The sequence below is a fragment of the Lepisma saccharinum genome, chromosome 2, assembly GCF_977018435.1.
Source record: "Lepisma saccharinum chromosome 2, izLepSacc3.1, whole genome shotgun sequence".
NCBI classification, from domain to species: Eukaryota; Metazoa; Arthropoda; class Insecta; order Zygentoma; family Lepismatidae; genus Lepisma; species Lepisma saccharinum.
This window is the reverse complement of record NC_139230.1, coordinates 148,368,640-148,392,763: the sequence shown is the minus strand read 5'-3', so window position 1 is coordinate 148,392,763 and position 24,124 is coordinate 148,368,640. Positions and strand designations below refer to the sequence as shown.

The 24,124-nt window shown below is 38.5% G+C and overlaps 1 protein-coding gene across 1 annotated transcript in view; it reads left to right on the top strand.

Moving 5' to 3' along the window:
- Positions 1–24,124, top strand: part of LOC145984141 (protein trapped in endoderm-1-like) — a 137,911-nt gene that overhangs the window by 92,695 nt on the left and 21,092 nt on the right. Inside the window, exon 3 of the mRNA XM_083117590.1 lies at positions 5,269–5,515. Coding sequence (XP_082973716.1) covers positions 5,269–5,515 — 247 coding nt within the window. The remainder of the gene's footprint in view (positions 1–5,268; positions 5,516–24,124) is intronic.

Genomic DNA, 24,124 nt, shown 5'->3' with positions numbered 1-24,124 from the left:
GGGGTGTGGACCCACCACTGGAGCTACTTTGCGTCAGCTGTTGATACTGAAGATGCCTCCCCCAGTTCAAGTGGCTGAAGCTTCCTCGAAAAATATAGCATCAAAAGTCAGGCGGACAACTCTCCCCCAGCTGAGACAGAACCATGAAGAAGCATTTGATCAAACACCTGTCGAGATCCATTCAGGGACGCCAGATCCTTAACCGTTCAGGTATAAATATGGATTAAGTCTGCGTCATTCAAGCCAACGATTGAATTTCAAAGCTCGAACCTTTAGCCGGGATCAGACACATTAACAAGACATAAAATTCCTCTCCGGGGACGGGCGGCATTTCACTTTGGGTCCCCAGGAAGTCACGAGGACCAAAGAAGCTTGAAAGGCTCCAATTAGAATAGGCTTCTCTCCAGATACCCCTTGATTAATGCTGACTGCAGCAGCTCGAACGGGAAGCATATATCTTTCAGAAACTTACAAATCGGTCAGCACGCTAGGAAATGGGCTTTAATAGTTATGAGAGAAACAGTGCAACAAAGCTTCCTCCTACAACAGATCGAGGCTGTGATCTCCATTTGTACACATACGCTTCGGTTCCAATTCTAAAGTAGGATTCACCATCAAGATCTGGAAGAATATATTGCACCTGTTAACTTGTACGCTGCATGGAGAGAGGACATGCAATCGCCGTCCTATTCATCTTAAACTAATTGGGTATGGCTTACTGTCGCATATAAATAGGACCACTAGCACTCCTTTCAGAGTATTTAGATAAACACCTACTTGACTTGATATTTAAGTACATCATTTCAATCACCATTGCTTCATTTTCTGTCGCCTTCATTTTCATGATAATCTTTTCAGATATGTTACGTCCTACTTGGACAAATGGAGATCATAAACTGATGAGATTGATGATGGGATAAACACATCCATGCTTTTCCCGTGATTTGGACGTGACGCTGTTCACTCCGCAGCGGAAGCAGAATGATGGCAAAATAAATACTGAGCTCCGAGAGACTCGAAACGCACACTCGAGAATTCGAAACAGGGATTCCCGGGTTCGAATTCCGTTCTGGGCATGGGTGTTATTTGTGAGTGTCTCTTCATCAATTTCATCATATCATCGCTCATTCTCATCTTCGCGATTAGCCAAAAGCCAGAATAGGGAAGTAAAATAAAACAAATCAATCAGTCAATCGAAGCGCCGACCGTGTTTCAACCCACGCCGTTTGGTGGATCCTACTATTCTCGGGTGGTGTTTTATATTACATTTGTGCATGTTGGTAGGGCCAGTGTTACTGCCCACGTCGAGAATGTGGTCTCATGTGATAACTATATTGTGTAAACAATGTAGTAGCTTGAGGTTCCACACCATGCCTTGCAACTCATTCCCACATGTAGTACATATGGCAGTCCACCGTTGAATTTCGCTGCTTTCCAATTCCATGAGCTTATATTTGTGTGTTTTCCTTCAAAGAATCCGACATATAAATGCCAAGCTGGAGGGCGTGGAAGTTACGACATTAAAAGCTCACAAAAGTAGATTACTTTTTCACAAAAAGTTACTGTTGCGTAACTAATGTTGAATATGTGCAGCGAAGCTAATCAGTCCATAACTAAGAGCGACTTATTAATGCTGGCAAAAATATAATCCTTGGTGCTGTTTAGCTGTTTATATTTGATAGCTAAACTGAAGGCCATCAAGCGAAATATGATTCATGAAGAAATCGAAATGTACTTAATGATGACTGAAAATAATACCACAAAGTCATTAACGTAATTTCAAAGGTCAATGATATGTTAATCAGGACTGAACCTAAAGTTTAAAGTGGAATCCTAAACATCATGTGTCACCATTGGTGATTGAACCCGGAACCCTTTGATTAAACGGAGACACTACGCTATCGAAGAGGTCTCTATTTACGTAATATGTTTTAACACCTAAGACGTCACAATGCAAACCCTTTATCTTGCATCTTCCACACGGCCGTATTTACATATTCTATATTTTATGTAGACAATGAGGATGAATTATGAGAGACAATCACAAAGGAGGTCGGGGCTCAAACCCGGAATTTTCTGTGACGAGACAGTAAATCGCCCACACAGCTCGTTTGGTCATCCACCATTCTGTAATAGGACAGTAATCAGTTCTGAATCAATTCTGTCTTTTCTCATCTGATTTCCACGAAAGGAAAGTATCTTAAAGAGAGACACTTAACATGTTTTCTTTTCGAGCTTCAGCAAATTGATGTGTTTACAGTTCCTACTTTGAGCTGTTAGATTTGCTCGCTCTCGATCTGAAGGAACCATGCGGTAACCCTTGTAAGGGTCTTATATTTACTTTGCGTTTAAGCGTCTTGTCTCCTGGGACGTACTAGACGTTGGGGCAAGGGGATATTTGTCCAACTAATGAACTTTTTCTGGACCTCCTTGAACTTGGTATCAACCGAAAGAAGAGAAATAGCTTTATTCACATCTAGTTGCAAAATTCAGTACAACGTGCAACATTAGAAACAAACTGGGGTCCATCTACTTACACATTGCTTACAAAAACTTTCAACGAAAAATTTGCATTTAAAAGTGTACATTTTACAATAACAGCTTATTTACAAAACATTTTATTTGCTTATGTAATCGAGCAAATTTACTCAATACTAGAAATATATAACATGAGAAATTAGATGTGATCGTACACTTGGTAATTTTAAGGGATTTACTGTAATATTTACAATTACACATTTGTTTTGTGTGCCTTACATTAGGTGCTCGAGCCTCTGATTGAGACAATGTCCCTGCCTGCGCTGGTGGCAGTCTCCTTTTGCGCAGGGTCTTGCCATTTGTGCCGTAAACATACTGAAACACACATCTGGATGCTGGTTCATCAAGTAAATTCTGAGTTAAATGTTTTACGTATATTTTGTACAACCTAACCAATTCGACGACCATTTATGACGAGGTAACTAATATAAAAGACAGAAGTAACACAAAGATACTTACATACGAATTCTCAACCTTTGGCTTTTTAGTACTTTGCCCTAAGCACTAGCCCAAGAATAGAGTTTCATTCGTATTGGTTAAGTATGTTTCCTTTCTTGGATCAGGTGGAAAAATCGTTATGATAAGATAAACGAATGAATAAAGAATAAGTGTGTGTACATTCCAAATGTAATTAGTACTTTTCCCTCTTATATCTGAGTTCTTGATCGTCCGTTAGATGGACAAAATATGCGTCAATGTTGCTGAGACTGTCAGCCAAAAGGTTTCCAAGTTTCAAATACGAATTGCATTACTATGCCTATTTGCAATTTGCTTGTATCAACAATTTTGGTGTCCCAGAGTATGTATTTTTTAACTTCATGTGGACGTGTGCTTTGTGTGATTTTAGTGTTTACTTCATTATATATTTTACTTGCAGTCCACACTGTGTATTAAAGTTCAGAACATACATGTGGGCACCATGGAAAGCAAAGTAATTGCATTTCGAGTTCACTATTCCAAAGATAGGCAAATCGACAGTGGGCCTGCAGTTCGAAGGTCCGACGCCCGAATTCCAAAATGTTCTTTCCCCTTGAATCGAATTCCGGAACTCATTGATTATACTAATGTTAGAAATGCACTACGAAGTGGCCTCTGTGGCGAAGTTGTTAGTGTACCGCACTACGAACTCAATAGTTTTAGGTACACATCCTAAGCAAGAAATGTATGTTTCTTCGTGTTTGGTTCCCATATATTTCGTCAGTTAATCATTCGTTCTCATTATTTTTTTTAACCCAGACAGGTGTGAATGATGTTTCTAGTTGTGTGTGTGTGTGTGTAAATATGTATTTTTATTTGTACAATTAAGAACGTTCTGTAGAACATTTACCTTGATGCTATTAAATGTGCATAATACCACGGATTAACTGTGCAGTATACCTGGGATCGAAACTCTTATATTTAAGGACGAGAGGTACTTACAATTTCCTTCTCCGAGTGCGAGAAGTCGGAGGAAGCTAGAACTTCAAATGGCCACTGTGAAAGTAAAGTCTTTAAAGTACTATAGAATATGAATACTTAATATAACTCTACAAAGCAAATGAAAGGGAAAAGAAAGATTGAGTAAGAACTGCCTGTCACGAAAAATACCAAAACATTATTCTGATTTGTGAAAACATGTTGAAGAGCGAGTGCCTTCATTCTCCTTACGAAATACAGGGTAATTCAATTCATTGAATAGTACAACTTTACACAGTTATTATGACGTTACTATTTATGATAGAAAATCAGACATGGCATCAATATAAAGAAGAACTCTGGAAGTTTTAGTCACATGACTCACATTATAAAGATTCAACATGGGAACCACGTGTAACGCGGAAAAGGTTCAAACGATAATCAAGTACTTGTTATGCACGAGATAGCAAGTCGTTGTCAACTGTTTGGAAGACACTAACAATTCGCAGTTGTAACTTTGGCAAATATTTCGGAAGGGTGAAACATATGCATTACTACCGAAACGCATGCGGAAATATCTTTGCACCATCAGTTCTCGATAGCTCCAACACACAATGGCTACTGGTCATTAGCCATTTTGCGACACTGGCGATCCTGGTGGAGCATCGACTAAGCAGAATAAGCCCGCTAAGTGGGAATATTGATAGATTGATTGATTTGTTGTTTCAAGTCCACTTTATGTACAGTAAGGCTAATCGAGACTGGACCTACAGTTTAAATTGGGATTCGAACCACTTGTGCCTCCACCGGGTATAGAACCAGGGACCCCTTGATTACAAGGCAACAACTCTACCACTGCGCCATCGGGGAGGCCCGCTAAGTGGGAATAAAACGTCCAGAGGTTTTCTTTATATTGATGCCTTGTCTGATTTTCTATAAATAGTAACGTCATAATAACTGTGTAAATTTGTACCATTCATTTTTAGTTACCCTGTACATCAGGGTCGAAATACACAAATGTAGCTTAATAATCAATTTAGAGCTTTGCTTACAAGTGTAACACTAGCTATTCTAATACTCCTTAGTAATTTGACAAAATTGAAAGAAGTGTGCACCTTTTGGGAAACTGCACTTCATCCTCAACTTGTTACGGTATCGTAGAAGTTCCTTTCAAGAAAGAGAACTTTACCTACACCTTCGAAGTAGGTTGAATGCGTAACGAGGCAATGTAATTTGTCAATAGATTCCACATATTTGCCTTAGCAATTAATAATATTATATTGTTCTCATTACGGACAAGTCTCTTGATATTGTATACCACTTGTGTACTTTCAGGTAACTTGGTTACTGCTTTGGCTCTCCTCCGATGTACGAAACTTCGAAAGCATGCGACCACAGCCTTTGTAATAAGCCTGTGTGTCTCAGATCTCCTCTTCTGCAGCATCAACCTTCCACTGACAGCATCACGCTTCATTAACGAGGCATGGGTTCTGGGAGAAACCCTCTGCAAACTCTTTCCATTCTTCTTCTACGGAAACGTAGCCGTGTCTCTTCTAAGCATGGTGGCCATCACCATCAACAGGTAAGTGATGATTAGTATTATCATTAGTTAGGTTAGAAGTTTCTCTTACCTAAATAACTGTCCTCTAAAGCATTTTTTAAAATCTTTCATTAGCATAAATATTGAAAATGGAAAATAGAAGTTCACAAGGTAACTTTCTGCCCCAAATTGTGGTACTTTTTCAAATTTAATTTACTAATGTGTCAACTACAATGAATTGGATGCGTCGTGATCTATAGTATGTATCCAACAAGAAATAACAAGATAAAGTAACAACAACAAACACAAAGAAAATAGTATATATAAAATTATAATTAATTAAATATTTAGTCGAATAATATTTGTGATCAGGCGTTTCGATGGTCGTCTACTTGAGTGGCCGACCCTCCAACTGGGTTCGAGTCCCGGCAAGAGACTTGCGTTCTTGCTTTCATCGCTTTCATCTAATCATATTAAATCCTCGGGCTCAAGATTAACCTAAGAGATACAGATAAACGACTCAAAATTAGCAAAAGCAATGCAAATATCTTTTGTGACAAGATGGTCTTCCAGATAAAAATAATTTGATAGATACGTCATAAAACAAAAAGAATATAGATAAATGGATATAACGTTTTCTTATAAAAATTAATTATCTTAGTATTGTATACATACATGTTTCAACAAATAAAAGTAACCAGGCAAGGATTCAACTTGGAAGGAATTTATTTAATCATCTTTCAAAACAGCAATAATGTCGTAAATGCTGATACAGTAGGGAACATTTACCGAATATATGGTACTATTTTTTACGTTGTAACAAGAACTTAGATCTCTTGTCCTATACCACTATTTATTTATTCCTCTTTGTGCACTTGAAACAATGTTTGTGTTTGTGGTATGTTTGGAAATTCAATTTCGGTAACCACAATGATAGAGCAATGCACACAGCATAATAACGTCATGCATTCCTGAGATGTTTCACCCCAAATATCATTTTCTTCAAAGACACTACACTGCTGGTATGAATATTTATGAGACAAGCTTTTAAGGAGCTTATCAAGGGCACATCGAGATCAAAAGCATGTCGCTCACGTGTGTTCGGCGTAGTGGAGATTGGCGACGATAAGTTGCATGAGGCGAAGGCTCTTAAATCCACGCAAATTGCATGATTGCCCACACATCTACACATACATAGCGTGTCTATAAAGCATGTGGATATTAAAGAGAATGGTAGGGAGGGCAATTGCTCCTCCTCCAGAGCTGTATAAAACCAGCAAACCGTCATGGCTTGTTATGTTTTTTACAGTAGATTCATTCTTATTAGATGCATATCTACATATAAGAGTTGGTACATTCTATCATTCTTAACACAGCATAATTTTTTGGAAAATATTGTATCAATGAAAGATTTTGTGCAGATAAGAAACTATACTTACCCATATACGATGTAGCTATAGTATATAGTAATGATATTAGTAACTCATCTCCTTTGTGTGATATAATCACAGATAAAATAGATCTGTGATATAATCATTAGAGAATAAGTCATATGAGAAGAAACTGGTGACAAAAGAATGTTTAGAAGCATCGTAAATATTTTCAACTTTACAGCTCACAATATAATTCTTCGTTAAAGGACTCTGGTTGAATGAATTATTTTATTTTAATGTTAATGACAATGTGGTCACTCTCTATCATTTACTATTGAATTCCGACCTCTGTGACGGAGTGTTTAGCGTAACGCGTTATAAAACCATCGATTCTATTGGTTTTAATCCTACGTTAAGAATGTGTTGGTCTCTTCTCTTTTATCACTTCATTATTCATCCTCGTGACTTAAATTAAACAAAATAGAGTAGGTTATATTGTTTAATGTATTTTCTTTATTAGGGAAAATGTTTAACTAGCTTGAAATTTATAATACACTCTTGTGTTCATTAACATTTTTAATCTTATGATATAATATATGCATATATGAATGATATATTACAAATTAACTAATTTGAAGGGCTCGGGTGTGAAATATGGTAAGTGACAAAATGCAGGTTTCGAGATATTGAAAGTTGATGTTCCATAAAAATTTGATTTACAAATTAAAATAAATTTGTAAATTATTTACAGCAAATATGATTCACTTGTATGTTTACTATCATACAAACATGATATTTCATCCGAATTATTTTTTTCGGTGGTGCTACATGCGATTTGTTGAGGGTTGTTCAAGGAATTGTTGTAGTTACCATGCTTTACATGCAACGATATTACCAAAATGAGTGATCAGATACCGCTTTATTCAAGCTAACTTGTGATGTCAGTTGAATAATAATATTTTGACACTAGACTTTTTATAGCAACCATAACAATTTGTAACACAAAAATGAAAGCCTTTAATAATAATAATTGTATTCAATAAACAATAACCTGAGCTACTTGTTGTAACAAGTTTTTGCTTTCCTATGTACATGACTGAAATGAACACCATTAGAAAAGTAGATTTCATCGTATTATTACGTTAGTATTTTAAAAAATAAGTTCTGAATGCTAGTTATTAGAAATAATTTCGTAAATAAATGTTTATATATGAGCGGTTTTTCAGCTTCACATATCTACTTCACACACACAGAGGCTCTATTTATTACCTCAGCATGCTAAGCAGAATGCGATTTACAAACCTCTCTTGAAACATAGCTGGGTTGCGTAGACTATCCAAATTGCATAGAATGCCAATATTACATTTTTGTGATTCAATAAGCAATTTATACATAAAATAGGGATGGCCTCTTTTTTTCGAAAAATTGAAAATCTAAAAATCATATTTTCGAAAATTAAAAGTGGAAGTACGAAAAAATTTCAAAAAACAAAAAAGCGGAAAACGAAAAACTATTTTTTTTCGAAAAACGAAAACCAATTTTCTTTTCGATAAACGGAATTTTTTTCGAAAAATGAAAAACGATTTTTTTCGAAGAACGAAAAACGAAAAACATTTCTTTTCGAAAAAACGAAAAACGTAAAACGATTTTTTTTCGAAAAACGAAAAACGATTTCTTTTTCGAAAATCGATTTTTTTTCGGAAAACAAGAAAGCGAAAAACCAATTTTTTTTCTATAAATGAAACGATTTTTTTTTTCGAAAATCGAAAAACATTTTTTCTAAAAGGGCATCCGTAGTTTAAATCTCTATCTTCAAGATAACAATTATCTTGGAGTGGCGGAGTGGTTAGGATATCGTACTACGATGCCAGGGGTCCCGGGTTCAAATCTCGGCCTGGGCATAGATGTCTTTGAGTGCTTATTCATCAATTTGATCATATCATCACTCATCTCCATCTTCGCAAATAAGCTAAAAGTGACACAAGACGCGAAGTAAAATAAAGCAAATCAATGGAGACAAAATTATGACCTTGTAACTTTCTGTTGTATTTTTCTTTAACTTGAAATGTTTGTAAAGAATGATTTCAAATGTACACAGGGCTCAAGTTTTTAATAGTTTTCACTGATATTTAACTCTTATGGATTAAAATAGTTATAATTTTGAACCAAGAAGAAGACATATTTGCAATATCAACAATAAAATAATTTGCTTTTATCAAAGTCACCCATATCATAAATACGAAAGTTAATTAAATTACAAATACGTGATTAGGCCCACCATAAAAGTATTATAACCTTTAAAATGCGCATTACAGATTTTTGAAAGAAATATTTTATAAAAAAATTAAACTGCTCCAAATAATTGATATGATTCAGATCAAATTACATATTCCTTAAGTGTAATACATTTTTGACGTTGCTTGTAAGGCATGGTATCTTAAAGCAGCCTTAAATGCACATACCCAATTAAAAATCAAACGAATTTCTATATGACTACAGTTATTTATATCTAGTAGAAGAAAAGTATGTGCTTCTCTACTAGATCGCAGTTCACGTCCAGGTACGAGAGTAAAATTTAATTCGAAACTGCCATTATGAGCACTGCTGCATGTAAACAATGGTATCTACAGTAGATACCACGTTTTACATGAAATAGAATGTACGTGGCCATGCACAGTTTTAGTTGCATTTTTGATTGGCAACCTCTTCATTCTCCTCATTCTTCGTCGGTGATACATATTCCGGGTCATTATGGGAATCATATACACTTTCTAACTCGTTCTCATCTTTGCTGTTGCCTCAATACTCGCGAACTTTCTGAGACACGTTGCAATTCAATAACAAACGTTTTGCCCCCACCTTTGTTACTTACCATACTTTACATGAAACAACTGGTAGATACCATAACTTTCAACACGTCTAGCTCTGTCATCTCTTGACGAAACAAAACATTTCAAGTACGATTCGACTCCATTTACGATGGACTACAGAATGCACATTGTAACTCCAAAATGACCAAAATGTCACTTACCATGTTTTACACCCGAGCCCTTCATTTATTTGACACTTTTAAGGTGGTGGCACATTGAATATAGCTTAGCTTTAATAAAAATGACCATGGGACAAAATTTGAACTCTGAAGCTTATAGATTGATTGATTTGGTGTTTTAAGTCCACTTTATGCACAGTACGGCTAATCGGGACTGGACCTACAGTTTAAAGTGGGTCCGAACCACTATGTGCCTCCACCGGGTATCGTACCCGTGACCCCCTGATCACAAGGCGACGACGCTGCCACTGCGCCATCGGGGAGGTCATTTGTAGCTTATATATTTAGATACAGAGAGGGGGAGGAAAGAAAGAGCGATGGGTCCACATATCCATTACGTTTCTTGGCTCACTTTGAGGTTTGCAAGTTCTATAGATTAAAAAAAAAAACTTTAAGTGTGACAAATGTTTTATGCCATTAACCCCAGCTCAGAAAACCTGACTGGAAGCGGTTGCTCCTTGCAGGTGAAGATCATAAATTCTTCTAAATCCACTTTTAGCCATCTTTGCAAAGATCTTAACAGGAGAAACTTGGAAAGGGAAACGCTGAACACGATGAGGCTGTGTTTACATTGTCTGACCACACACGAGTGTACAGAATTTCTTTGTCCGAGACTATAATTAATAACCTGTTTCTTCAAGACGACTCACATGTAAAACAAACGTTCAGGAGGATCGTGGGAACTGTACGAGACTAAAGATAAGAGAAATGGCCTAGCCTTAATGAAGTAAATGGTGTTGATTTCAAGGATGTTTTATTTTTCTATTCAAGCGCCTTCAAATTTAACTTCCACGTACTGTAATTGTTTTACATGGTTGGAAAACGGATTTTCTATTCACATTATTCATAGAAACATGCAGTGGTGCTGGAAAGGGATGTGTCTCTTTGTACCTATCAATTTTTTAGAGGGGGTACAATATGAATGATTTTTAAAATTAAATCAACGAAGGGACACTAAAAAAATTAGGAAACAGTAGATTCAATAGAGCTGAACAAAGAACATTGAATATGATTTGCTTTATTTACTTCGCCTTTTGTGCCACTTTTGGCTAATTTGCGAAGATGGATGGGGATGAGTGATGATATGTATGACGAAATTGATGATTGGACACTCACAAACATCCTTGCCAGGCCAGGATTCGAACCCGGGACCCCTGGCGTCGTAGCGCGATGTGCTAACCACGCTTTTTTTTTTTTTTTTTTTTTTATTGTCTCATTCTGATATACAAGTTATGGAATTACATTGTTTTTGACATAAGTGTAGTACTGCTATTACAATTCGTATTTCTATCTGGTTAACATTTACATTTTTGTTTGACCTAAATTAAGTATAAAGCACTAATAAGAAATTTGCATACCATTTCTTCCTTGCTTGGAGAGGAATTTTTTCATATTGTTCTTGCAAGAAGATACTGAATTGTTTCTTAAAACTGCTCTCGTCATTGTGAAATATATATAATAAGTATTCTGTTATCAACCATTGTACTGCTCGTTGTTTTGTTGGTGGATAAAAATTGAAAGCAGGAAAAACTATATCTGTATCCGTAAACTTTGTTAATGAGGTGCGGCATATACGACTGAGCATTGTTCGCAATTTGTTCCATGCCGTGGAGGAGTTGCGACACTTCGTTATCCTGTGGGCTAAAGAGTCAGGCACGTTGCATGATATACAGTTAGGAGAGTCACTGATTCCATATTGGTATGTCCTATCTCTTGTCACTATAACACGATGAACCACTTTGTACCATATTGATTGGGCAGCTTTTGAAAGGTGTTTGGCGGAGACATTTTCCCATATTTGTGTCCAATTATGTGTATTGAAATCCCTGACTATTCGTGGTACTGTGTGCTTGAAACTATTGATTTCACTATATAACTTTTTAACAGATGGTGTAATTGTCTCATGTCGTAATAACTGGTAGCATACCTGTAAAGCGATGTCCTTATAAAACGAAAATCTTTTGGGGATACTTTGGATATCGATGGGAGCTTCTAATGGAATGTCCTGTATTATCGTCTGTATACATGCTTGGGTCGTTGACTCGTGCAGTGAGAAAGCTGTTTTAAGGCCAGTCTGTACAAACAATGCTCTTGCCTGTGTGTTCACGTGTATTAGTGCCAAACCACCTGTCTTCTCTGATAACGTGACCTCATTTATTGCCACCCGGAAAATTGTATCGTGCCACAAAAAGCAGCCAACAGCTTTGTTGACCTTGGCTAAGTGCTGTGTTTTGAAGGGCAGGATTTTTGCTACATACCAAAGTTTAGAGAGAGCAAAAACGTTGATAAATCTTACTCGTGTTTTTAAACTCAGAGATCGCATCTTGTTCACTCTGAGGACGTAGATTGCCCTCTCGCACGTGAGATTACTATTGGCTTCGATCGTTTCATCGATATTTGCATAGAAGTTTATACCTAAAACTTTTATTTTCTTGTGTACAGGGATCTCCGTATTGTTTGTGAAAGGATTCTCCTTGCCAAGGGGCATTAGGAATGACTTTCGATTGTTTAGTTTTGCTCCTGATGTGAGCTCAAAAGTATGTATTTGGCTTTTAACACTGCACAGATCTCTTCCATCCTTGAGAAAAATCGTGACGTCGTCCATGAAACTGCCAACTTGTATTGTGGTGGAAGCCATAGAAATGCCCTGTAAATGATGCTGGATACTAAACAAAAAGGGGGCTATTGTGAGGACGTACAATGTGCTACTCAAGGGACTACCTTGTAGTACACCTCGTCGCATTTTAAAACTTGTTGTCAAGAAACCATTTATTTTGAGTTTTAGCAGCATATGATTATATAATGTTTTTATCCAATTAAGAAAAGTGTCTCCGAAGCCATATGCTTCTAAGACTTTGTACAGATATTCGTGGCTTACTCTGTCATATGCTTGAGAAAAATCTAAAGATAGAATTGCCTCTGATGCATTCTTATTTTGTTTGGTAATAATTACGTCTCTTATCGTTTGTAGCAAGTGATGTATACTTTGGGACGTATTACAAGCGAACTGTAAATTGCCAATAAGTTTAACCATATATTTTTTTTAAACGCTGATTTATGCACCTACTTATAAGTTTGATGTCACTGCTCAATATGGAAATTGGCCTAAAATCTGTGACGAACTTTGGATTTGCCTTTTTGGGAACTAACACTATAACTCCCGTGCTACTGGTCTTCCCTATTGTCCCTGTTGTCAACACTTCGTTGACCCATTCCGTTAATTCGTCTCCTATTAGATCCCAGAAACATTGATAGAATTCTGATGGTAATCCATCTTCGGCTGTAGTTTTATTCCTCGGAGCTTTGAATACTGCATCATGAACCTCCTTTTTACAAAACGGTTGTGTGAGCTCAGTTCTTTCATTTTCTGTCAGTGACGCAGGGAGGTAGTTCAAAAAATTGCATTGCGTTTCTGTTGGATTAAAGGCTTGACCAAGAAGATTTTTATAGTATTGCAAAAACCTGTCGTGTATACTATGAGGGCTGGTGACAACTTCACCGGAATCTAAAGTTAATTTATGAATAACGTGACTCCTGGCGTGTTTATGTTCTTGAAGAATGTGACTTAGTGTGGCTTGCTCGTCTGGGTCTATAGGAAGAATCTTGCTCTTTATTATTGCTGCAGATTTTCGTTTCCTATGTATAGCAAGTAATTGCGCTTTTATTTCATTTGCATAAGGACGATCGAAATTACCTTGCAATGCTAAACGATGGAGATCATTCAAAACTGCATACAAAAAATTATATTTGTTTCTTTGATCTCTACTAACCTCTGCACTGAAGAATTTACTGACCTGACGAAATTTAGGCTTAACTCGAGTTTCCCACCACTCGATTAGGGTCTTTTGCACTGGCCGAGAGGCCTTGAGTTCGTTCCACGTTTCCCTGATTAGCTGGACATAACTACCATTGCGTAATAATGTGCTATTTAAAAGCCAGTATCCGCTACCTTGTCGGGGTTTGATCAAATCTAAATTTATTTTGAGAATTGGAACACTATGGTCACTAAAGCATACTGGAAAATTTTGAACACTAATGATATATTCCTGAAATCTGGGTGCGACATAAAACCTATCGATCCTTGACGCACTATTGGAGGTGATATGTGTGTAACCTTGACTTTCGCCATTGGTGTGTATCCAAGCGTCACGCAGTTGTAACCCCTGCGTTAATTCATAGAGCGCACGTGAGAAGTTGTATCCTGGATTTTGATCTTGTGAACGAATTACGCAGTTAAAATCTCCCACTAGTATAGTGTCTAGTGTGTGGGATGTCAACTCGGGCCCTACAACTGTTGAAAAAAAATCTTCTCTTTCCCGTCTGTTTTGGCTTCCTGACGGAGCATACACATTACAGAGAAACACTGAGCCTAATTTGGCACTTATTTGTCTGCCCGTGGGATGGGGCACTACATTACGTAAATCCAAGTGTCGCCTACATGCTATGGCAGTCCCTTGTGCAAAGGGAGTAAAATTGTTGTAAACTTTAAACATGTTCAGTACAGAAAAATCGTCTATGGCTACCTCTTGTAAGAGGGCCACATCAATAGACGATTTAATGAGAAAGTCATTGAGAGCAATTATTTTGGTCTTACTTTGCATTTGATTCAAATTTATAGATGCCAAGGTAAATGTTTGCATGATTAGAACTGTCCACAAAAGAAAACTAAACTTACTTACATTCTTCAACATTACTAAACTCTAATTTCTGCCTAGAATGCATTAACTATGCTTTCCACTAAATAAATCTGGGGTAAGTTTGTTACTCGTCGAAGGTTTCTCTTTAATTACATTTGCTGAATTACTTGTTAAACTAACCTTTGAAACATCTTGTTTTGGGGTACCAGGTTCTACTCTAAATTCGTTATGAACTATTGTGGAACTTACGCATTCATTATTTTTCTTCTTCTTTCTACGTAGCACCATGGACTCTTCCGCCACTGACCGTAACCTTGATACAGATCTTGACCGTGATTTCCTAGGAGAGGTAACTACGGGGAATTCTGCCTCCGCGAACAAAGCACTTGGGGGTGGGGGCGGGGGTATGTGATGCATCTCTTCTGCAGTGGTCAATGTTGGCTGCTCCATCTCTTCCCTTCCTGTTGGTGCATTCTTCTCACTAACTTCCTGTCTGGTACCTGTCTCCTCGTCGGTGATTCTGGGGCTATCCGTGTTCCCTCCATTGTTATCTCCTGACGCTGGGACTTCTGCAACTAACGGAGCTGAATCTCTGGGTTTGGTCCGTACGGGTAGCACAGTTGGTTCATATACCATCGGTACATTGTCAGCGGGTATATTAACCGGACCCCTGCGGGGCTGGTTCCCTGGGGATCGACGCTTAGGGCACTGAGCAACTACATGATCCTCCCCCGAACACGCGAGGCACGTACGCACCTGCCCAGGGTATGTTACCCAATAAGAGTCTCCATTCATTGTTACATATGAGGGTATGGGTTTACGTAGTATCATTTTTATCAAGACACGTCCAGTTCGAGTAGGGTAAATGTGATCTGCAGAGTATGTCTCATCTTCAATTTTTAACACTTCCCCATAAGACCTCATGACACGACTTATCACTTCTGCACTTAATTCAATTGGGACTACATGGATTCTGACGATTACATGCCGCTGGTGGGCCCATTCTACTTCAACTTTATGATCACCATCTACGTCACTGTAGATTACCTCAGCACCAAAATCATTTAGTAACCGTTCTCCTACCACTTTTGTCGCAAATTTCACGTACAAACACTTACGAAAGTAATCTATTTCAAAACTGAGCACTTGGTTCGTAGGCACTTGGTAGACATCATGAAACCATCGATGAAAATCCAATGACGTAGGTCGCGTTTTGACCTCACGGAAAACAAATTTCAAGGTGTTTTCTCTTTGTGTATTCATCGTGAACTATTTCATCGTATCTTCACTGGCTCACGGTAATTGTAGTCAAAACCTCGCTTGCACTCCAAAGGAAAAAAGAACTAACACAACACTAGCAAACCGTATACGGCCCTAGCTAACTCGGACAGTTCGATCACTAAGCCTTCTCACGCGAAGAGCGGAGCTCGCTACGAACTGATACCTGCACGAGCTGCAGGCAGACTGACCACTCCGCCACAGGGGCCGGCTTTGAATGTGAAATGATCTATCTGACAAAATGAAAGAGTTGTTCGATGATGTTATGTTGTTTTTATATTACATGTCTGTATTGATTTTTAAATATTAATGTGTGTTTGTCCAACCCATTCAAGGTACTTCAAAAGGGTTTACACTTAAATCCGTAATTCTCCCCAAAAGCATCGCAAACATTATTCCACAAGTTGTTTCATAGAGAGTATCTACAAAGTAAATGATGAAAAATAGGAAAGAATACCTTTACCAAGTGTAAGACCTGTAACTATTTTCAAAGTTAATTACCAATGAAATGTATTCTGTTTCCACCCTCCCTCCTCCTCCCCCTCCTCCCCCCTCCTCCCCCCGGCCTCATCGCACATATTGCAACATGGTGCAAAGGCGTAAAGTTTCTTTACATATGTTTTAGAATAATATTACATCTTGAAATTTGTATTATTTTAAGGGGAAAATTACCCCAAATTTTCATGGGGCGGTCTGCGCCATTATCCTTCACGTGGGTACCCCTTGATTTTTCAATGTCCAGTTATCATTCTGTTAAAACTATCTGCCAATTGGAGATAATTGCCAGTCCTAACAAGCACTGGGTTTTTCAAAGTGAATGTGAGCGACAGGTAACAAATACCAACATCGGATATGAAAATAGCGATTTGGCAATGCTGATGCATGGGAATATTAAGAAATCGATCTGCCCTCCATTTCTTAGTATAGTTTCAAACCGAATGGCAAAGATGAGGATGAATCATAATGATATGATGCAATTGATGAAGGGGCATTCTCAAAGAACACCAATGTCCAGACCGGGATTCGAACCCGGGATCCATGTCGCCGTACTAACAACTCCGCAACGAAATCTCCCACAAGCTGGTGTTTAAATGTAGATCACAAGCGCATATGCAAAGCGGATAGCGACACCTTTAGCAACTTTGAGATATAGTGTCAGAAGTGACTGTTATGACGTCACGTATTTATTATCTGACTTGCAAAATACGCTAGCAGCACTAAACCTAACCTGCCTAACCTATTCACGTGTTTATTTCTGCTATTAGATGCATACGTGAGTAGATTAGGCAGGTTTGGTGCTCTTAGCATATATATCTCCAAGATTCTATACCGCGCTTGAATGCACGTTTTTGCATTGGAAACGATGGAACAATGGCTGCTTTTGCTTACCATTGAGTGAAACTATTACAAATGGCGTTTTCTGTGCATTTCGTTTGCTCGGCGACGGTAGTGACATCCAACAGAGCTGGAACCAACTATTTGCTTCCTTGTCACAAATTCTTTCATAGTTCTGAACTAGATGGCAGGGCATAAGAAGAACTGTCAGCAGGACTCGTACTCATATTAAAAACGTGAAGTGCTCCTCAAACTGCTGCTTACAATCACCATACCAAATGAATTAATTACCTCTTGCGGATTCGAGTGTCTGGTAGACCGGATCAAATTCTCGCACACAACATCTCCAAGAGAATTCTGGCTACCACGCTGCTTAATTTCCCTGTTTACGTGAACATTGAATAATATCCAGGATCACACAATATTAATTTTAATTATAATTACAACCTTAGTGGGATATTTATTAGCATCACTATTCAATCATAAATTTACAAATCTAATACTATTAGAAGGGCAAACCCTAGAAACAACATGAACAATCATACCAGCAATCACTTTATTTTTTTTATTATTGCACTAGTGGTTGAACCCTGCCAAACAAAAATACAAGGTTCGCCCATAAAAAACAGAACTTTTTTTAGGAAAGAAAACAAGTAATTACCTTCAAATGACTTTATCACATTCATAATAATCACCAGAGGAGGCAATACACTTTGACCAGCGTTTGTACAGGTCTTGGAAACACTGTTGATAGTCATTAACAGTAAGTGTTCGCAAAATACGCGTAACATTTAATTTAATGTCCTCGACGTCGTCAAATCTTCGCCCTTTCATAGCCATAAGCTTGGGAAAAAGGAAAAAAATCAGCAGGCGATAAGTCCGGAGAATATGAAGGGTGATTGATCACTGTCACTGAATGCTTAGCTAGGTATTGTTGTACAGACAATGCGGTATGAGGCAGAGCATTATCGTGTAACAGAAACCATTGGCCAGAATCACAGAGGTCCTTCCTAACCCGTTTCATCCTGTTTCTGAGTCGAACAAGCACTTATTTGTAATACCACTAATTGATTGTTTGGTTTCTGCCTTGGTCAGTATATTGAGTTTTTCATATCATGGAAACAAGGGTTAATGGTGTTATAATTGGACCAAAAGTCTGGCAGTTGGTAGAGGCTATTCCCCCTAAAGCCCTCCCCGTGGATCCGGGCCATGTGTACGTTAAACGTCGTGCTCCTTCCTAAAATCGAAAACGTTCCTGCGACACTGTGGTGTCCAGAATCATCTATTACATTCAAAATTATGGTATAAGACAAACAACGGCGTGCCCAAATAGGTAGGGGGGTCATAACCCACATTTTTGGACCAGTATTTCTAAAACGTCAAAGGTAGGAAAATATAATAAAATGAGGACTAACAACTAAAAAAAAGTATACATAACCCCCACCCTTTCAAAAATTTGGGGCACGCCACTGACGACAGGGTTCTGGATTTGTGAGGAAGCTCAGCAAACACATTCGAAATGCTCGAGGATCAAGAATTAGGATGATTTATTTTCTGTTCCCCCTCATTTCCCACACTCATGTACTATGCGCCCTGTAGCATTGCCTTCTGTTTTCCATCTCCGTCAATTGCCTCCTAGTTCCCTAGTTCTATAGTCAAATAAAGTTATTGTCCAGTCCATCGTACAATATACAATAAGACCCCCCCCTTCCTCCCCCCACTTATATCACCAAAGTCAGCGTGGGAAGTTTGAAAAGGCGTATTTCCCAAAAGCCCGTCATCGTCTACTTCAACTATGGGTAGTTGAAGTACTGTCCGCTACGCGGCAGCACCAACTAGCAGTTCGTCCTGACATCTACAGAGAACTGGTTCAACTATCTGAAACGAGATTAGTTTCAGTAGGTAAACAGTAGGCCAATCGCAATTTTCGCTCCAATTGTTCCAGTTGGGAGTGAATCACTAGTTTGCTTCCTCATCATTAAACCTTTAAAACAGGTCTGTACCCAAGGGGTGGGGCAGGAGCGCATAGCCCTCCTCTTGCCATGAAATATTTTAATAAGAACGTACAAAAACCCATGGGTTCCCATCCCACCCAAGTCCAATGGCGCATCCCCCAAAATCAAGTCATGCACCCCCCCAAATCATATCATTCGCGCCCTCAAACCATATCGTAATCCTCACAAAGAATTTAATTACGACAGCGTGTCTACGGAAAGTAACTTTTTTCTTGGCTTTACTGCCCCTCCTCCCTGAACAAGGGTACCCATCACTCAAGACCGCCCCTAAAATCGTTCATCATAATCCCCCCCAAAACAGTTTGGATGAATACGTAATAATTGATGTCTATTTGAAGGAAATACCATGTTAAACTGTCCATATTTATTAATTGTTCTATTTTCGAAAAAACTTAAAGCTAGCACATTGAATGTAGTAAATTAAATTATGTAAATATACATATAAATAGTGTTTGTGAGTGGGTTTATAAAACTCACATTTTGAATATTGAACACAAATTGTTACACAACTTAAAGATAGAAAATCAACCTTGGCAAACCAAATAACATGCTCCAGCCGTATGACCGATTCAATTATTGTTTCACGAGACATTACAGAACCCTAGCTAGAAATTCTTAAGCTCAGGGCGATAATGTAATAAGGTTCCTCTTTCTAAGAACTCACCCTCTCCCCCCGTTTTCTTGGGGGAAATATCATTATTTTAGTAACGCATAACAATAATTACGTGGATTTTATCTTCAGTGCAAATTTAACTTGTTAAAGTATTTTTTTTCTGTGACAAGAAGTTAGGAATGCGGATTCTATATATTTTTGTTCCAAATTATGCACCTGTTTTAAATTAAGGAGTATGCCAACACTAAGCATTTTAAGAAGTGATGTTATTAATGAATATCGAGAATATCGCTTACGTCTTGTAATGCAGCTATAGTATAAAACTTCACAGACACCTCAGTAAAGCGCCAAAGACGCATCCTCACAACATATCATTGCAAGCGAAGCGAGCAAGAACATTTTTACATTCATTTCTTCGCAGGCTTTCAAGAATATTAATTTAATGGAGTGTCAATACTTTCTTAGGATCCCGAGATATTTAGGCTTTTCCAGCTTCTCTTTTGGCATGTTAGGGGTCGAAAACGTGTGGATTAGGGTGATGACTTTTTTACAACCTCATTTCCCTGTATCATAATTTGATGAGCTTTCATTAAAGATTACATAAAATCTTACTTTCAAGGTGATTAGATAAAAAAAACTCACGCACAAAATGATTTTAAAAATTTTATTTATCAGTTTTTTTGCCCATTTTTTGAAGTCACTGTAAGCAGATATAAAATTGAACACAAGCTTTAGAGTCACATATATACAACATTATATAGGGTCATCAAACAGAAAAGGAAGTCAATTATTCACGATAATGTCATTTGACAGGACGAATCTCAGTGGGAGGTTGTCCTTGTTGCGGCAGGAGTCGTGCAAGTCTTGCATAACTTTGATCGCACGCTCACAGCACTGGTTGCTTTGGGCAATGTTGATTGGAGATTCATCTGTTTTCCAGTGGCTTTTCAAGCATTTGAGACATATTGGGTAGTCATTCAGAACTGCAGATAGTTCATCAAAATCTTCAGCGCTGAACAATTGACTGCTGAACCAATGGTCAGCCCATGAGTAGGAAATGAATGAACAAATTTGACGCAGCCTGTTCCGGGTTTCAGGCATCAGAATAAACTCAAGAAGGGCTAGAATGGCACGAGAGTTCAATTGTGCATTGCTGATGTTTGGGATCTGTTGAAACTTCATGAAGGGGATCTCATTCCTGTCAGTGAAATGACGGAAGACACGAGTGAGGTGGTAGAGAAACTTCATGTCGTCTCTCCAGCTGCCTGTTTCCTTTATCTCAGTTTTACCGTTGCTGAAGGCTGTTTTCAATTTATCATAATTGCTCATCAAATTCTGCACAAAGAAGTACTCGATGTTTGGTGATTTAGTCGAACCATGGAGCTCATCGTCCATGACAACACGAAGAACGCGATCCAGCACATAGTGCTGGCAACTGATGAACTTGGGTTTGGGGTGGCCTTTCTCTTCGAACATTTGCTGCAGCTGAACAACAACGCCCGTCTTCTTGCCGGTATTCACACTTGTTGTGTCAGCAACAATCATCACACTTGATCCCCACAGGTTGAACTCCTCTAACACATCCTGGAGTCCTTCTGCGATTGTTTAAGCTTTCCCATCTTTCAATTTGAGTACAGACAACTTATTTTCTTTTGCTTCATTCTTGAGGACCACGGCCTGAAACTCAAAGCCATCAATGTGTTTGCCGTCAAAGTGTATGCTCCACTTCTCCAGATGAAGCGTGCTCACCAAGTGCTTCTTCATCTGAGCAGCTCTCGTGTAGATAGCCTTGTGGATTGCTGACTGACATGGTGTTAGGATTTCAATGCCCTCACCAGAAAGCTGGCGGCACACCTTTGCTGCTCCGTGGGACGACAGCTTTGAGCTTGTAACAAGGCGTCTTGCAATGCCTGTTGGGTTATGCTTCATTCTCATCCTCCCAAGGACTGTCTTTGCTGTTGTCGGATGAGTCCGTGTAACTGTCGGAACAATCAGGTGACGCTGAGCTGGTAAGTGTTGACACAGTCGCTTCCATTGCCTTCTTTCGCTTGGATGGGTGGATGGTCTTTGCACTAGCACGTTTGCAACTGGAATAACCAACCTGGCCCTTGCTCTCAATTTGCAGTTTGTAGAGGTTTTCTCATCCTCTTTGCACATCCATTCGCCTTTCACCTCGGTCACGTCAAACAGTTCATTCAATGAATCAAAGTTTTGTTTCTTTCTGCATCGCTCATAGTCTTTCAGAAGGTTTGCTAGTTTTGCACAAATGACTTGATCAGATACATGCGGGAAGTTCAATGTTTTGCTCCATAGGGCTTTAAGCTCCACAGCAATTAGACTGATCCTCTCTTTCCATTCTTTAGCAGTGGATTCAAGAAATTTGAAGCGTCCAATGACGTGGCTTTTCAGGGGGCTGCGACTCCGTTCACTCAAGGGTGCTTCATAAATTGCCACGTTGCCTCATCTTCATGGCGCTTGAAACTGGACTAAGTTCTTTGTCCAGGTTTCCTTGTTCTTCTCCGTGTTAGAAGAGGTCTTCTTGAACGACATGTTGTCTTCTACTCAGCAACAGAAATAGAAAAGGCCTTAACGTAAATATTAAATACGTAACAAATTAAAGAAACTGTAATTGAGTTTCCATATATTTTATTTAAAAACAAGCAAAAAACAATTATAGAAATTAAAAAAAAAAGACAGACACTAATAATATATTAGATGCTCAATTATAATTAGCGAGAGAGTTTAATGTAGCTCACCAAATAATGCAAGGATTTCTTTATAATATACTCTGGATACTGCGAAATTGCGCATTGCGCAATAGTTATAAGGCAATAATAATGTTGACACAAAATTAATCTAATCAAAACTCAACAACCCGCTTTGAACACTTCGCTTATATAGCAGTTTATACCACACTGCGAAACAGCTGAAGAAAATTTTAGTACTGTACAGAAGCTTCCCATGTAATTACGTCACCGTGACGTCACAATCCGGCCAGACGGCGCACAGCGTTCTATGATTTTCTGGAATATTCCATACAATTCTCTGGTGCATAAATTATTGCACAACTCTGTTTGCTGAATTATATTATATATATAAATATTGTTAATACAATTTTATGAAATGGTAAAATGGCATACATAAAATTTAAAAATGGTTTGTGCGTGACCTTTTTCAATATTTCAGTGGAATATACCTCATTTTAGTCATTAATAGGCAAAAGTTCATCCATTTGTGCTACAGGAAATATTTTTTGAGAAAAAAAATGAAAAAGTCATCAGCCTAGTGTGGATATCATATCGCTAAATACAGTCTCCAAAATTTAATGTTCGAACTCTCTCTCCACTACAGAAATCCCTTGGCAATCTAAGATTTAACACTTTATCAAGAGCTTCCTATCTCACCCTTTAAATTTAATACTCAATCCTACCACCATGCCAATTTTAGACTTACTGTTGATATTGAAGAGTTAAAAAAATTAATTCGCAGTCTCCGCACCAGAATTTCCGCAACAGTCTAAGACAATAGTAATACACAATAATTAGATACCCCCTCAATTAAATGCTCAATTCCCCTCTAACTAAAATACCCGCCATAATTTAAGACTTAGTGTTAGATACTGTCCCCCCAACTTTTAATTCAGAATCCCCCTCAGATCCCACATGTCAATTAAGGTCTAATATGTAAAAGTTGGATATCTCCCTCGCCCCCCCACCTTCGATAATACCCTTAAACACTTTCTTTTCTTCATCTAATGAATTAAATGTGGTGCACTTAATGTGTAAAATGTTAACATATATTTTGGACAAATATAAAAGGTAAAGTAAAGGTAAAGTGTTCCCCTGTGCATAGCACCACGCCATGAAGGCGTATAGGGGGTGTGGGGGTAACGCCCCACACTTTCTTGATCCGGTCGTGAGTGGGGGTGATGTGATCAGCATCACGCCCCTGGCCGCCTTTACCCCCCAGGGTTTCCCCCAGGTACCCATGTTATTCGACGCTGGGTGGGCGCCGGGGCCGCTTCCACCGTTAGAAAAGTTCCCGGATTTGAACCGGCCGGGGATCGAACCCGGGACCTTGAGCATGGTAGTCAGACGCGTTACCGACTGAGCCACCGCGGCCACTGGACAAATATATAAATATTGAATTTTATATTATTTGAAGGGGAAAAAATCCCCCAAAAATCTCGATGGCGCAGCCTGCGCTATAATCCCTCACCCCCCCCCCCCCTTTGGCACCCCTGCAATAACCTATAGAAATAACATTGCCGATTTTTCAGCTTTTGTTCTTGCATAAATGAATTAGTTATTTGTGGAAAGAGGCAGACCCCACGAGTCTGCAGTCTGCAATG